The sequence below is a fragment of the Nerophis ophidion genome, linkage group LG07, assembly GCF_033978795.1.
Source record: "Nerophis ophidion isolate RoL-2023_Sa linkage group LG07, RoL_Noph_v1.0, whole genome shotgun sequence".
Lineage (NCBI taxonomy): Eukaryota > Metazoa > Chordata > Actinopteri > Syngnathiformes > Syngnathidae > Nerophis > Nerophis ophidion.
In genome coordinates, this window is record NC_084617.1 from 14,056,017 (window position 1) to 14,071,203 (window position 15,187).

At 40.7% G+C, this 15,187-nt stretch overlaps 2 protein-coding genes across 4 annotated transcripts in view; both read left to right on the plus strand.

The window, feature by feature from the left end:
- phospho1 (phosphoethanolamine/phosphocholine phosphatase 1) overlaps positions 1–2,677 on the plus strand; it is a 6,746-nt gene extending 4,069 nt beyond the window's left edge. For all 3 annotated transcript variants that reach the window (XM_061905387.1, XM_061905389.1, XM_061905388.1), the window contains one exon: positions 1,502–2,677. In XM_061905387.1, coding sequence (XP_061761371.1) covers positions 1,573–2,424 — 852 coding nt within the window. In that variant the 5' untranslated portion in view covers positions 1,502–1,572 and the 3' untranslated portion in view covers positions 2,425–2,677. The remainder of the gene's footprint in view (positions 1–1,501) is intronic.
- Positions 2,678–8,896: 6,219 nt separating this feature from the next.
- eftud2 (elongation factor Tu GTP binding domain containing 2) overlaps positions 8,897–15,187 on the plus strand; it is a 29,135-nt gene continuing 22,844 nt past the window's right edge. The window contains exons 1-7 of the mRNA XM_061905390.1: positions 8,897–9,059; positions 11,964–12,082; positions 12,167–12,329; positions 12,399–12,477; positions 13,363–13,438; positions 13,551–13,616; positions 13,710–13,745. Coding sequence (XP_061761374.1) covers positions 11,975–12,082; positions 12,167–12,329; positions 12,399–12,477; positions 13,363–13,438; positions 13,551–13,616; positions 13,710–13,745 — 528 coding nt within the window. The 5' untranslated portion in view covers positions 8,897–9,059; positions 11,964–11,974. The remainder of the gene's footprint in view (positions 9,060–11,963; positions 12,083–12,166; positions 12,330–12,398; positions 12,478–13,362; positions 13,439–13,550; positions 13,617–13,709; positions 13,746–15,187) is intronic.

Here is a 15,187-nt window from a genome sequence, read left to right on the forward strand (position 1 = left end):
GATTGCGGTCTCATCCGCGGAGTCCGCGGATAAACCGCGGGTTGGGCGGGTGACATGACGAAGAGATAGATTTTAATTAGTTTCGGGCGGGTGGCGGTTGAATCATTCGGAAATATTTGATATACGTGGTTCAGGGATCGGTATCATTTACCATTCAAAGAGCCATTTAAGTCTCGTGTCACAAAGTGAAGGAGACAATAGGAAACCCAAACATTCTCTAAAATGACTGCCGGCAGTCACCCAGTTAACAAATATTAGGGCGTGCTATAAAGCCATTGAGTTTGTCGCTTCCTACAACATGTACGATCTGCTTGCCAGTCCAGCAACATGTTGTGTGTGGCTTCCACAGACACAAGCACATGACTGCAAGGCATACTGGGTGACACAGTACACTAATGGTTGTGATATAAACAATTTTAACACTCTTAGTAATATGCGCCACGCTGTGAAGCCACACCAAACAAGAATGACAAACACATTTCGGGAGAACACCCTCCCAGTAACACAAAATAAACGCAACACAACAAATACCCAGAATCCTTTGCATCCATTACAATTCCTGACTATTTTATACACCCCGCTATCAGCAAACACCCCCCGTGCGTTGGTAAGGTGGGCGGGGTAAAATATATTCAGGGGTGTCACGGATGCAAATGATTCTGGGTATTTGTTGTGTTGCGTTTATGTTGTGTTACTGTGAGGATGTTCTCCCAAAATGTGTTTGTCATTCTTGTTTGGTGTGGCTTCACAGTGTGGCACATATTAAAGTGTTAAAGTTGTTTATATCACAACCATCGGTGTACTCTGTATCACCCAGTATGCCTTTCAATCTTGTACGTGTGATTGCGGAAGCTGCATACAAGATGTCGCTGGACTAACATTATGTTCATACATGTTGTAGAAGGTGTCAAAGACAATGGCTTCACAGCACGCCCTTATTCTAGTCATCAGGATGAACACGTTTGGATATTCACGAGAACGTCAGCGGCTCCCATTGTCTTCTTTACTCTGTGAAACGGGTTTAAGTAGCTCTTTGAGTGGTACGGGTGGCCGACCTCCGATGTATTTCAACGGGCGGGTGACGGGCGATTGCGGTTCTGATAAAATGTTGGTTCTGGTGGATGACGACTTTGGCGATGCGGTTGCGGATGATATAATTGCCTATCCGCGCATCTCTAGTGTGCGGCCTTCAGTTTAAAAATGTTGGACACCTCTGCTTTAAAACAAACCCCTAACTTGGCAGAACAGCACCTCCACCTGGCTGCAAAGCAGCATGACGGGTACCAATGCATTTTAAAGGAGTCCATTTTTTTACATGACGAGATTTTTAGAGTTGCTGATAGCACAGAAGGTGAAATGATTGAAAATATTTGAAATCTGTTTCCGAGAACCACTGCTGTGTACCACCAGTGGGACTCGCGCCGAAATTTGAGATTATTTTCTCTTCTTTGCTCCTTTTTGAAGTAATATTCAAATTTCGAATGTTCCCCTTATTTTGCAGTAGTGGCTCCACTTCACCGTGGGATGCAGGAGAGAAGCCTTGCTGGCGCCGCAGTGCATCTTTAGACCGTGATGGGGGACTCCTTCTTCAACTGCTGTTACCTCCCACCCCGGCCCCCGGGCGAAGAGGATCCCCACATGTCCCGGGCGCGCCACGAGAACGCCGCGGCCTCCCCCATTTCCCCGGACAAGCGCTTCCTCATCCTCTTCGACTTTGACGAGACCATCGTGGACGAGACCAGCGACGACATGGTGGTGCAGACCGCCCCGGGCCAGCACCTTCCCGGCTGGTTGAAGGACACGTACCAGGAGGGCCACTACAACGAGTACATGCAGCGGGTGCTGGGGTACCTGGCCGAGCAGGGCGTCACCGAGAGCGACATACGGGGCGTCATGGAGAAGCTGCCCGCCACCCCCGGCATGCTCACCCTCCTCCAGTTCCTCCGCAACCGGCCCCCGTACGACTTCGAGGTGGTCCTGGTGTCCGACGCCAACACCTTCTTCATCGAGTCGTGGCTGAGGCGCGCCGGGGTGCGAGCGCTCTTCCACCGCATCTTCAGCAACCCGGCCACCTTCAACAGGGACGGCCGGCTGGTGCTGAAGCCTTTCCACGCCCACGGCTGCCAGCGGTGTCCGGAGAACATGTGCAAGCAGGCCGTCATCCGGGAGTACGTGTCTCGCCGGACGCAGGAGCGAGGGCGGCCCTATCAGAGGGTCTTCTACGTGGGCGACGGCGCCAACGACTTCTGCCCGGCGCTGGCCCTGGGGCCCCGAGACATGGCCTTCCCGCGGCGAGACTTCCCCATGCACCGGCTGATCACGGAGACCCACGAGAGCATGCCGGGGGAGTTCAAGGCGGTGACGGCGCCCTGGGCAAACGCGGAGGAAGTGGTGCAGCGGCTGAGGAAGATCGTGACCGAGTAGGACGGTCCCTCAGAGAAATTTCAAGGGGTCACGTAGCTTGAAGGCGACCGGGGTCATACATAAAAAAAAAAGTTTTTCACAAAGTGCACTTTTCCATGTTAGATCTCTGCAATATTCTTTACCAAGGTGCTTCTCCTTCATCTTATCTCGTAATGTATGTCATGTATGTTTAAATATTATTTTTACTCTGCAAGCCAAAGCCAACTGGAGAAAATTATTTCCAGCTACAGGAATAATAAAGCCATCAACTGAATCTGGTTTGTGTTTTTTTTCAATTTTTTTAACACAGGGGCGCTCACACTTTTTCTGCAGGTGAGCTACTTTTCAATTGACCAAGTCGAGGAGATCTACCTCATTCCTATTTATAATTTATATTTATTCATGAAAGAGACATTTTTGTTAACAAGTTAATGGTGTTTAATGATAATACAAGCATGTTTAACACACATAAATTCCTTTCTTTCATGAAGACAAGAATATAAGTTGGTGTATTTGATTCTGATGACTTGCATTGATTGGAATTAGACAGTGGTGCTGATAACGTCCGCATTCCCAAATGGAGGAAAAAAAAAAAAGTCCTCCTTTCTGTCCAATACCACATGAAAGTGGTTGGATTTGGCATCTCATTTGTCCAACTTGCATACTCGTTTTTAAACACTTTGTTATGAGAGTAGCATATGTGTGTGGCCCTTTAATGTCTGGCAGCAGGTGAGTGACGTCAGTGAGAGTGCGGGTGGGCAAGCAAGTGAGAAATTGGTCGCTGAGGGCGGTGGAGAAATACATTGGCATCAAACTCCGTAGCTTGCTAGCTTGTGCACGCTAGCTTTCTGAGACTCTTATTTTGTTAGCACAGGCAGGATGAAACAGGTCTTTTATGGTGAAGACAGGAACTGTGCAGTCGGTCTTTAGAGTTTTGACAGTAGGTACGGAGTCTCTAGAAATAAAATGTGTTTCTCTGCGTCCGCCCTGTTAGTGATTTTTTTCTTAAATATGAGCTCGCAGCAGCCAGCGTCATCTCACAAGATCCTCGGGTGCCGAGAATGTCAAACAACTGATGAAAGTGAAGTCTTGGTATGATTGATGATTGCTCATTTTTATGTGTATTTTTTAATGCCTGGCTTGAGATCGACTGACACACCCTCCGAGATCGACCAGTTGATCGCGATCGACCTAATGCCCACCCCTGTTTTAACAGGTTCCAAAGAATTGCTTCTCTAAAAAAAACAAGTATCTTCGTTTTTGGCAATGAGACAGGAGGACAGATCTGCTGTTATATCTAATTGATTAGATTATTAGTATGGTGGTGGCAGCTGCGGCGGCGATGACCAAGAACACGGAGTTGGAATGTAATTACAACACTTTATGTACATATTTATATACATATTTATATAATATTTACATATTTATTTAATATGTAACTACAAGCTCCATTCACAGACAGAGTTCCATTGCTTTTGTGAGCAGTCGAGCGAGTCAAAAGCCCCCCAAAAAATTTTTTGCCAAAATATTTGTGGCGCCCCCCACAAATAAATGAATGTGTGGGAAACCCTGTATATATAAAAATTGCCAAAAAATCTATTTGTGGCGGCCCCCACAAATAAATGAATGTGTGCGAAACCCTGTATATATGTATGTATATACTATATATGTATGTATATATATATATATATATATATATATATATGTGATATATATGTATGTATATATATATATATGTATATATATATAGGTATGTATATATGTATGTATATACTGTATATGTATGTATGTATATATATATATATATATGATATAAATGTGTATGTATATATGTATGTATATACTGTATATCTATGTATGTATGTATATACATATATATGTATATATGTGATATAAATGTATGTATATATATGTACATATGTATATATATGTATACATATGTATGTATGTATATATGTATATATCTATATATGTATATACTATATATATATTTATACATATACACAGTATATATAAAATATTTAAATAGAATAATAGTTGTATTGTCTTTCTACAGTGAAAAACAAATTTGTGTTTGACACGGCTTCATAACAAAATTAAAAAAGACATTCAAACAGGAATATATATATATATATATATATATATATATGTATATATATATATCTGGTGTTATATCTAATTATATTACATATACATATATAATGTAACCGTATAATGCCTATTCATTTAATCTGGAGCTAGAGGATGTTTAAAGAGGATCCCATGCCTAAACTTAAAATCGGAAGTATTTATATTCCCTGTTGCTGTGTTTTTCAACCTTTTTTGAGCCAAGGCACATTTTTTTCGTCCCAAAAATCCAGAGGCACACCACCAGCAGAAATCATAACAAATTAAACTCCATATATTGACAGTAAAACGTTGTTGTCGCAATTGTTGGATATGATATGGGGGGGTTTAAACTTCATTAATTACTTCAAGTTATTACAGTATGTCTCTATATACATATTTATATACATATTTATTATTTTTTTAAATACATTTTGGCCAAAGGGGGCGCATTTCAATTTCTTACACACACTTGTTATTACATATATTGACCAGAGGGGGAGCACTTTTAAAACCCATCCATCCATCCATTTTCTACCGCTTATTCCCTTTCGGGGTCGCGGGGGGCGCTGGCGCCTATTTCAGCTACAATCGGGCGGAAGGCGGGGTACCTACACAGTCAATTTGAAAAATCCCTTCTTTTTGGGACCACCCTAATTTTGATAGATTTCACCACCAGGAGGTGCAAAGGAGACATTCTCTATTAGATGCAACGATTTTCCATATTGGGACCATGATTTGTGTCCTAACTTGTTCACCGGTCCTCATATGGAAGGTACTTTTCCTTGTTGATGTCTCAAGAAGGGTAGAAATACAAGAACACACACATATTTGGGAATAAGCGGTAGAAAATGGATGGATGGATAAATATAAACAAATGATGTGGCCATGCCGCATAAACACAGTGTTGTTGTAGTGAGCGTTAGTGACCACTAGAGGGTGCAACAACCTCATGTCTATATACCACTCTGATGTCATGTAGTTGGCTGTGTCTGCCATCTAGCGGCCAAATAAATACTACTTTATATAAATCATTATTGTATGTATATATGGTGGTATAGATATTATTCCATCATACTTGTATTTAGTGCAGGTTAAATAACTGTCATGAAAAGTTGTTTTAATGTTTTGTTTTAGTTTAGCCTAAATTGATGGAATATATTCAGGTTTTATGTTAATATAGAATGTCCAAAAAACAAGTTTGACATATAATAGTTGACTGCATTGATTAAGTCAGTGTTTTTCAACCACACTAGTGTACCGTGAGATATTGTCTGGTGTGCCGCAGGAGATTCAATAATTTCACCTATTTGGGCTAAAAATATTTTTCGCAAACCAGTAATTATAATCCGCAAATGTGCCGTTGTAGAGTGTCGGTGCTGTCTAGAGATCGGCAGAGTAACAGTGTAATACTTTCCCATATCAGTAGGTGGCAGCAGGTAGATAATTGCTTTGTAGATGTCGGGCACATGGTTTGTCGTGATCACAATATGCAGACGACAGCGGGAGGCAGTGTGCAGGTAAAAAGGTATCTAACGCTTAGACCAAAAATAAACAAAAGCCAAAAGCCGCTAAGAAAAGGCTTTGAAGCATGGGGAAAACAAAGCTATAACTGAACTGGCTGCAAAGAAAACAAAAACAAAATGCTGGACGACAGCAAAGATTTACAGCGTTTGGAGCAGCAGACAGTGTCCACAAAGCACATCCGTACATGACATGACAATCAACAACAAAATAGTTAAAATTGTTACCAATATTCAGGTTTTAAGTTTTATTAGTCACATGCAGAGTACACCACAGCGGATGGCTTTTTTCCATGCTCTTCAGATATTGCGTACAGTGGGATCCAAACACTAGTTGCAGAATTTAATACAGTAAATACTAAAAATACAAACATTTGAATAGCTCTGATGTACATTAACTACAAGACAGTAAGTTGCACAATAAGTTACAGTAGTTATGGTAGAAGTATCAGTACAAGTAGACAAATACAGTACCAGTGCAAGATCAAATAGTATTACAGTATATACAGTATAGGAAGCAACAAAGATAAAGGTGTCTACAGTTCTTTAGCAGTTGAGTAGTATGAACAAAAGTAATGGAACAATATGACTTCTTTATACTCTGTTTTTTTTACAGTATAGGAAGTATATATCGATTCTGTTGTTGATAATATCAATTTTTGTTTTACTACTTTTCGATTGTTCTGTGTCATGTTTGTTGTCCTCTCAATTGCTCTGTTTATTACTCTTCTGAATGTTGCTGCATCGGGTTTGGTTTTGGAATTTGATTGCATTTTTACGGTATTGTTGTGTACTGCTTTGTTGGATTGATTAATAATAAATAAATAAAAAAATAAAATAAAATAAAATAAAATAAAATAAAATAAAATAAAATAAAAATAATAATAAAAAAAAAAAATAATAATAATAATAATAATAAATAAAAAAATAAAAAAAAAGTAACGCAAGACAAGACTTGAATCACTACACACAAGAAAACAGCAAAAAAAACTCCAAATAAGTCAGGACGTGTTGTGACAGGTGGTGACACTACACCTACTTTGAGACAAGAGCTGTCGTGATGCATGCTTGGTTATGGTTGGAATTCATATCCGACAATTGCGAGAACGACTTTTTAACTGTCAATATCGGCTACTGAGTTTCATTTTTTTAATGTTTTCTGCTGGTGGTGTGCCTTGAGATTCTTTCAATTAAAAAAAAAGTGCCTTGGCTCAGAAAAGGTTGAAAAACACATACCGTGAATTGTTTAACGTGGACCCCGACTTAAAACTTATTCAGGTGTTACCATTTAGAATAGAATAGAATATAATGGGCTTTATTGTCATTATATTTGCATATAACGAGATTAAGGACTCCAGTTTAAGGTGCAGTAGTGGGAACAAATATGGGGTAAAAATAAATAACACATAAAGGAAAAACTAAACAGACTACTATCCAATAAAAAATAATAAGCAATCCTGTACAATATACAAAACACTATAGAAATACAAAATACTGTACAATATACAGAACAAGACAAGAGTACCGGAGTAATAAATAACAATCAGTGTCGGACGTATTGCACTCGAAGGGTGTACGGAATATTTACTACATCCATCCATCCATTTGTCTACCGCTTATTCCCTTTTTTGGGGTCGCGGAGGGCGCTGGTGCCTCCCTCAGCTACAATCGGGCGGAAGGCGCAGTACATCCTGGACAAGTCGCCCCCTCATCGCAGAGAATATGTACTGTACTGTGCAATCTACTAATACAAGTTTCAATCAATCAATCAACCAATCAATCACTGCATTAAGTGATTCTCTTCACTAGATTCGCATTTAAGTCTCACCTTAAAACTCATATGTATACTCCAGCCTTTAAATAGACCCCCTTTTTAGACCAGTTGATCTGCCGTTTCTTTTCTTTTTCTCCTTTGTCCCACTCTCCCTTGTGAAGGGGGTCCGGTCCGGTGGCCATGGATGAAGTACTGGCTCGTCCAGAGTCGGGACCCAGGATGGACCGCTCGCCTGTGTATCGACTGGGGACATCTCTGCGCTGCTGATCCGCCTCCGCTTGGGATGATTTCCTGCTGGCTCCCCTTTAGACAGGTCTCTCGCTACTGTGTTGGATCCACTTTGGACTGGACTCTCACGGTTGTGTTGGATCCACTATAGATTGAACTTTCAAGTTAGACCGGCTCGACATCCATTGCTTTTTGTCCCCTAGGGTGGGTGGGTTGCCCACATATGCGGTCCTCTCCAAGGTTTCTCATAGTCATCATTGTCACTGACGTTCCACGGGGGTGAGTTTTCCTTGCCCTTATGTGGGCTCTACCGAGGATGTCGTTGTGGTTTGTGCAGCCCTTTGAGACACTGGTGATTTAGGGCTATATAAATAAACATTGATTGATTGATTGATCTATGAAGGAGAGTGTATGGGGATACCGAATTTACTTGAATTGCCGCAGGGCATATAGTATGCGCCTGCCTTGAATTACCGCCTAGTCAAACCCGTGACGTCACGAGTGACACTTCCACTGTCACCATTTTCAAAATGAAGGAGGCTGCTTTCAATACCGGTAATTTGAAATCGCATAAAGGGAAGAAGATTAAGAGCTATTCAGTAGGATTTAAGGTCCAAGCTTACATCACAGTCAAATTTTTACTGCATACCTTTGGTAAGTGCCAGAGTGAGAAGAGGTTTTAAAATAATTAGCGCATGCTTACGTTTACTGCATGCCTTTGATAAGCGCAGGAGTGAGAAGAGGTTTTATATTAATTAGCGCTCCGGCGGCAATTCAAGGAAATACGGTATGCATAATATGCATTCTACGAACTGACCACCACCCGCCGTCGGCGTCACATTGAGTTATTCATTTTTAGATCAGCGGCTCTTTGTACCGTAGAAGAAGAACAAACACCGGAAGTAGCGTCTTTCCGCGCATGGCGCTATTTGACAAATAGAATACTTGGCTGCACTAACAAATAACTTTTATATTTATATTTTCCGTCAAATAACACATTAGTGCTTCGTTTTAACAGAGCACAGGTGAGTACTTTGCTTACTCTTCGGGAAACACCGCCTCATGTTTGCAGTCGCTCTCACAAGAACGTAACGCCAACGTTCAGTCATTCATTCTTATTAGCTTAGCAACATGCTAATATTATGATGTTTTTAGAGACATTGGCTAAACAACGGAAAAAAGACACGAATTTACTATGTAAAATGGTTCAATATTGTTCAAATGGCGAGTAATTACATGGTCATGTAAGCAACGCCTCAAGCTAAGTTAGCATTAGCCGCACTGTCGGGTTCAACTATGTGTGATTCTGTGAGCTAACTAAACCTTACACTTTTACTAAAATAGGCTAGTTTTTATTCATGAAATTTGGCAACGGAGTCCACAACAAACTATTATGGAATCATAAGTAATGCCTTGAGGGAGACTCCAGCAGCCAACGCGACCCCTTAAGGGACAAGCGGTAGGAAATGGATGGATGGGAACGAGAGATGTCCGATAATGTTTTTTTTTTTTTGCCGAAATCCGATATTGTCCAACTCTTAATTACCGATATATACAGTCGTGGAATGAACACATTATTATGCCAAATTTTGTTGTGGATGCATTAAACAATGTAACATCCATCCATTTTCTACCGCTTATTCCCTTTCGGGGTCGCGGGGGGCGCTGGCGCCTATCTCAGCTACAATCGGGCGGAAGGCGGGGTACACCCTGGACAAGTCGCCACCTCATCGCAGGGCCAACACAGATAGACGGACAACATTCACACTCACATTCAAACACCAGGGCCAATTTAGTGTTGCCAATCAACCTATCCCCAGAAGTTTTCCAAAATAAATCAACTCAAGTTGTGGGAAAAAATGCCAACATGGCACTGCCATATTCATTATCGAAGTCACAAAGTGGCTTTTTATTTTTTTTAACATGCCTCAAAACAGCAGCTTGGAATTTGGAACATGCTCTCTCTGAGAGAGCATGAGGAGTTTGAGGTGTGCGGGTTTGAGATGTGGAGGTGGTAGAAGTAGCGGGGATGTATATGGTAGCGTCCGGGAACAGTTAGTGCTGCAGGGGTGTCCTGGTATTTGTTCTGTTGTGTTACGGTGCGGATGTTCTCCCCAAATGTGTTTGTCATTCTTGTTTGATGTGGGTTCACATTGTGGCGCATATTTGTTACAGTGTTAAAGTTGTTTATACGGCCACCCTCAGTGTGACCTGTATGGCTGTTGACCAGGTATGCTTTGCATTCACACGTGCGTGTGCGTGTGTGTGTGTGCGTGCGTGTGTGTGTGTGTGTGAATAGCCGTAGATATTATGTGATTGGGCTAGCACGCAAAGGCAGCGCCTTTTAAGGTTTATTGGCGCTCTGTACTTCTCCCTGGTCCATGTACACAGTGGCGTTTTAAAAAGTCATACATTTAATTTTTGAAACAGATACCGATAATTTCCGATATTACATTTTTAAAGCGTTTATCGGCCGATAATATCGGCAGTCCGATATCGGACATCTCTAATGGGAACTGCTCCTTTTTTGGTATTTTCCCTATCATCTACAATCATTATGTAAGACAAGAACACATTGATTTCACAGATGCTTCACAAAGTTGACTTTTCCCTTCAACAACAAACTATTAATGAGCATATGCAAAAGTGAAATATATTTATCTGTACATTAATCTATTTATTTATATCTGCACCTTATTGCTCTTTGATCCTGCACCACCATGAGCTAATGCAACACAATTTCATTTTTATCTGTACTGCTAAGTTCAAATTTGAATGCCAATAAAATGAAGTCTTAGACTGCATGAGAGACAACGGCTACTACTTCGGGACAAATGATGATCCAGAGCCTTGTATTTTTGAGCCTGAATACAAGGAGGATGAGCTTCAATTTTTAGAAGCTGTGTGCTAAACAGATCCAGCTTTAGTGAAATACTAACCATCATGCAGCGCTGAACAAGATATGCAAACATAATAACACAAATAACTTACTGCGCAATGTCTGCTCTGACGAGGATGCAGACTTATAGGGTATTCAAATCTTCTCATTTACATGAAAAATCTTATCAAAATTCTCATGGAATTAAAAAAAAATAAAAAAGGTGCTGCAAACAAGCATCTTTTAGTGTCATTTTCGCCATATCTTGTTATATGGTGAATGTCAAAGTTGACCATTTTCTTCGTTTATGGCCACATCTTTTGACTAGCCGGGTGAAAATAATTTTTTATAATCAAAAAATAACTTTCACCAGCTCCTAGGCAATGCAACAGCTCAGTATATCAACACTGCAGCTGCACAAGCTAGTTAGCTCTCTGTTTAGTTCAGTTTCATTTATTTGGAACATGCATACAATACAATGCAATTCATCACGTATTTCCAGTTGTTTCATAACAGCACGTCCGAAAAGGAGTAGGAAGAAGCTGATCTTGTACAATCCCACCCCTTTTCATTCCGTAGCAATTTTATCCTATTTCCTTCTTTTCTGTAACATAACAGTGAACAATTAAATAATAAACACATAATAAACCATAGTAAGTAAACAAATATTAAATTCATAAATAGTCTTTGTCGCGATAAAAAAATCAGTGATCATGGTGCCGCTAAAAATAGTTTGTCTGCGTTAGTGCTTGTAATAACAATAATAAAAAATCTCCATTACGTGGGTAATATTCAGATCATTAAATGTAAATGAAGGATTGCTTTTTAGAGTGATTTATAGGTGTAATAGTGTACTCCCATTAGGTGCATTGTTAGCCATCTGGTAATTACCGTATTTTACGACTTGATTGGAATAAAAAAGAGAGTTTTTGTCTTACATAAGTATTGTGAATGTGAGGCAAAATTCCAAAAAAGTGCAGTTCCTTTAGGCCAGGTTTACTGTGCATTCATTCCCCAAACGATTGTGAATTGCTACCAAATCTTTCCTCAGTTCTCTGCAAAATGGAGGCTGATCTGTACGATGAATTTGGGAACTACATCGGTCCAGAGCTGGACTCTGATGACGACGATGAAAATGACATGGATGCAGAGGACAGAGACGTTGATGAGGTACCACTCTCCCATGTTCCTAAAATGCGGTTTGTCCGTGTGCTCATACATGCATTTTATTGAGATAACATTCTCCCCCGGCAGGGAGATGAGGACGATGACGACGAGCCGGCCGATGCTGACGAGGACGTCCCCGGCATGGAGGTGGTCTTGCACGAGGACAAGAAATACTACCCAACAGCAGAGGAGGTCTACGGGCCTGAAGTGGAGACCATCGTCCAAGAGGAAGACACACAACCTCTTACAGGTAAGTGATGAAGAGAAGCATTGGTGCACATTGTGTGTGCACGTGCTGATTCCTTTGTTGTCCCACCAGAGCCCATCATCAAGCCAGTGAGACACAAGCAATTCACTCTGATGGAGCAAGAGCTACCAGCTACTGTTTATGACATGGAGTGAGCAACCCTCTACTATGCCAGTCATTGTTTTTTATTGGAGATGTCCGATAATGGATTTTTTGCCGATATCCGATATTGTCCAACTCTTAATTACAGATTACAATATCAACCGATTCCAATATATACAGTCGTGGAATTGACACATTATTATGCCTAAATTTGTTGTGATGCCCCACTGGATGCATTAAACAATGTCACAAGGTTTTCCAAAATAAATCAACTCAAGTTATGGAAAAAAATGCCAACATGGCACTGCCATATTTATTATTGAAGTCACAAAGTGCATTTTTTTTTAACATGCCTCAAAACAGCAGCCTGGAATTTGGGACATGCTCTCCCTGAGAGAGCATGAGGAGTTTGAGGTTGAGGGGTAGCGGGAGGTGTATATTGTAGCGTCCCGGAAGAGTTAGTCCTTCAAGGGGTTCTGGGTATCTGTTCTGTTGTGTTTATGTTGTGTTACCGTGCGGATGTTCTCCCAAAATGTGTTTGTCATTCTTGATTGTTGTGGGTTCACATTGTGGCGCATTTTTGTAACAATGTTAAAGTTGTTTATACGGCCACCGTCAGTGTGACATGTATGGATGGCATTCACTTGTGTGTTTGAAAAGCCGTAGATATTATGTGATTGGGTCAGCACACAGAGGCAGTGCCTTTAAGATTTATTTGAACTTTGTACTTCTCCCTATGTCCGTGTACCTCTCTGACAGAGGTAAAAAGTCATACATTATACTTTTTAAAACCGATGCCGATAATTTCCGATATTATATTTTAAAGCATTTATCGGAAGATAATATCGGCAGTCCGATATTATCGGACATCTCTATTTTTTATAGTACTTTCTGCATGTTGTCTGTAGCTAAGTGGAATTTTCTTCCCTGCCAGATTCCTCGCAGACTTGATGGATAGTCCCGAGCTGATCCGTAACGTCACCTTGTGTGGTCATCTACACCACGGCAAGGTTAGATCTCTTGGCCCATGCTCCTCAAGATTAACTGATATCCTCACAGGCGGTGCTCGGAACTTCCTGTCTTTTTTTTAATGAGTGCATGACATATTTTAATCCTTTTCAGACCTGCTTTGTGGACTGCATGATAGAGCAGACACACCCAGAAATCAGGAAAAGGGACGACATGGATGTAAGTGTGCTGTGAAAGATCACCCGGCATCTATTCATGCCCAGTTAGGTTGTTTCAACAATTGCAGTTTAACACACCTCTTGACTTTTTCAGCTCCGCTACACAGACATCCTTTTTACAGAACAGGAGGTGAGCACTCTGCCTTTTCAGCCAGCTTTACAGATGCCATGTCTGCTCTAATGATGTTGTCTGAGGTCTTAGTACAGTGGAACCTGCTTATGTTAACCAACTCATCAAGTCGTGGTCCACTGTGTTCTTAATAGGGATTGGCCAATTATCAGTGCCAATGTTTGGCATTTTGGCGTATTTCGTTATCTACCTTTTTTATTTTTTTCAACTACAACATTACTACATCAGCGGATACAATGATTTGAAAATAAAAATCAACTAAGTAGATAGTAATAACTACTGCTTAAGCAACAGCCTGTTTGCTCTGCTTGAGAAAAGTTACTTTTTTGCTGCAGCCCACACTTTATTTCTTTTTTATTAAACTAAGATTTAAAAATAACGAAATTCTCAATCATTATCCCCAAATATGTTTTGATATCTGACAGGGCATTTATTTGTGTTCTTGTGCGAATTTTCTTCCGTGCTCACAAAGAAATCTTAAAATGTATTCAGTTTATAAACTGCTATAACATTGTAGAAGATTGAGTTGATGACGAGTTATTGTGATGTTTAGAAATCCCATATTTTTACCAATTTCCCTAAGAGATTCCCTATATTTTGAAGTGCAATAATGTTGATGTTCTTCTGAGACACGTGTCAAAGTACCACTGATAGTCACACACAGTAGGTGTGGTGAAATTTGTCCTCTGCATTTGACCCATCCCCTTGATCACCCCCTGGGAAGTGAGGGGAGCAGTGGGCATCAGCAGTGCCGCACCCAGGAATCATTTATGGTGATTTAACCCCCAATTCCAACCCTTGATGCTGAGTGCCAAGCAGGGAGGCAATGGGTCCCATTTTTATAGTCTTTGGTATGACTCGGCCTGGGTTTGAACTCAAGACCTTCCAGTCTCAGGGCGGACACTCTAACCACAAGGCCACTGAGCAGGTGTTTGGGAAATCACTTGATGTTTTTTGCAGCTAAATTAACCACAAAATTAACGCCAAATAAAACATTATGTGGACTCGGTACTGGTCTGCCTTTCCCCAAAAATGTTTTGGAAAAAATAAACGTCTTAAAGCCTTTTCCAGCTGTTTACTGACATATACTGTTCATGTTTAAAGAACTTACTGCAAATGAATATCGGCTCCAAATATAGGTTATCTTCAATGACTACTAATAATGGATATAGGCTCTGAAAAAAACCTACATGGTTGACTGCTTTGGTTGTTTTATTTTGAATCTGACTCTGCACTACACAGGAAGTCATTGTGTGCATGTAACTAGACAGGAGTAATGTCGCTTTTGACATTTCAGGTGTGTAGCAATAACGATGAAGTTGTCAATTCTCTGACACATGTCGACATAAATGGGATCCTTTTGCATAGAAATTGTATATTTTATGTTGACCTGCGTACCCGCAATGTCTTAAAAAGTCTTACATCCTATAATTTGTACTTAA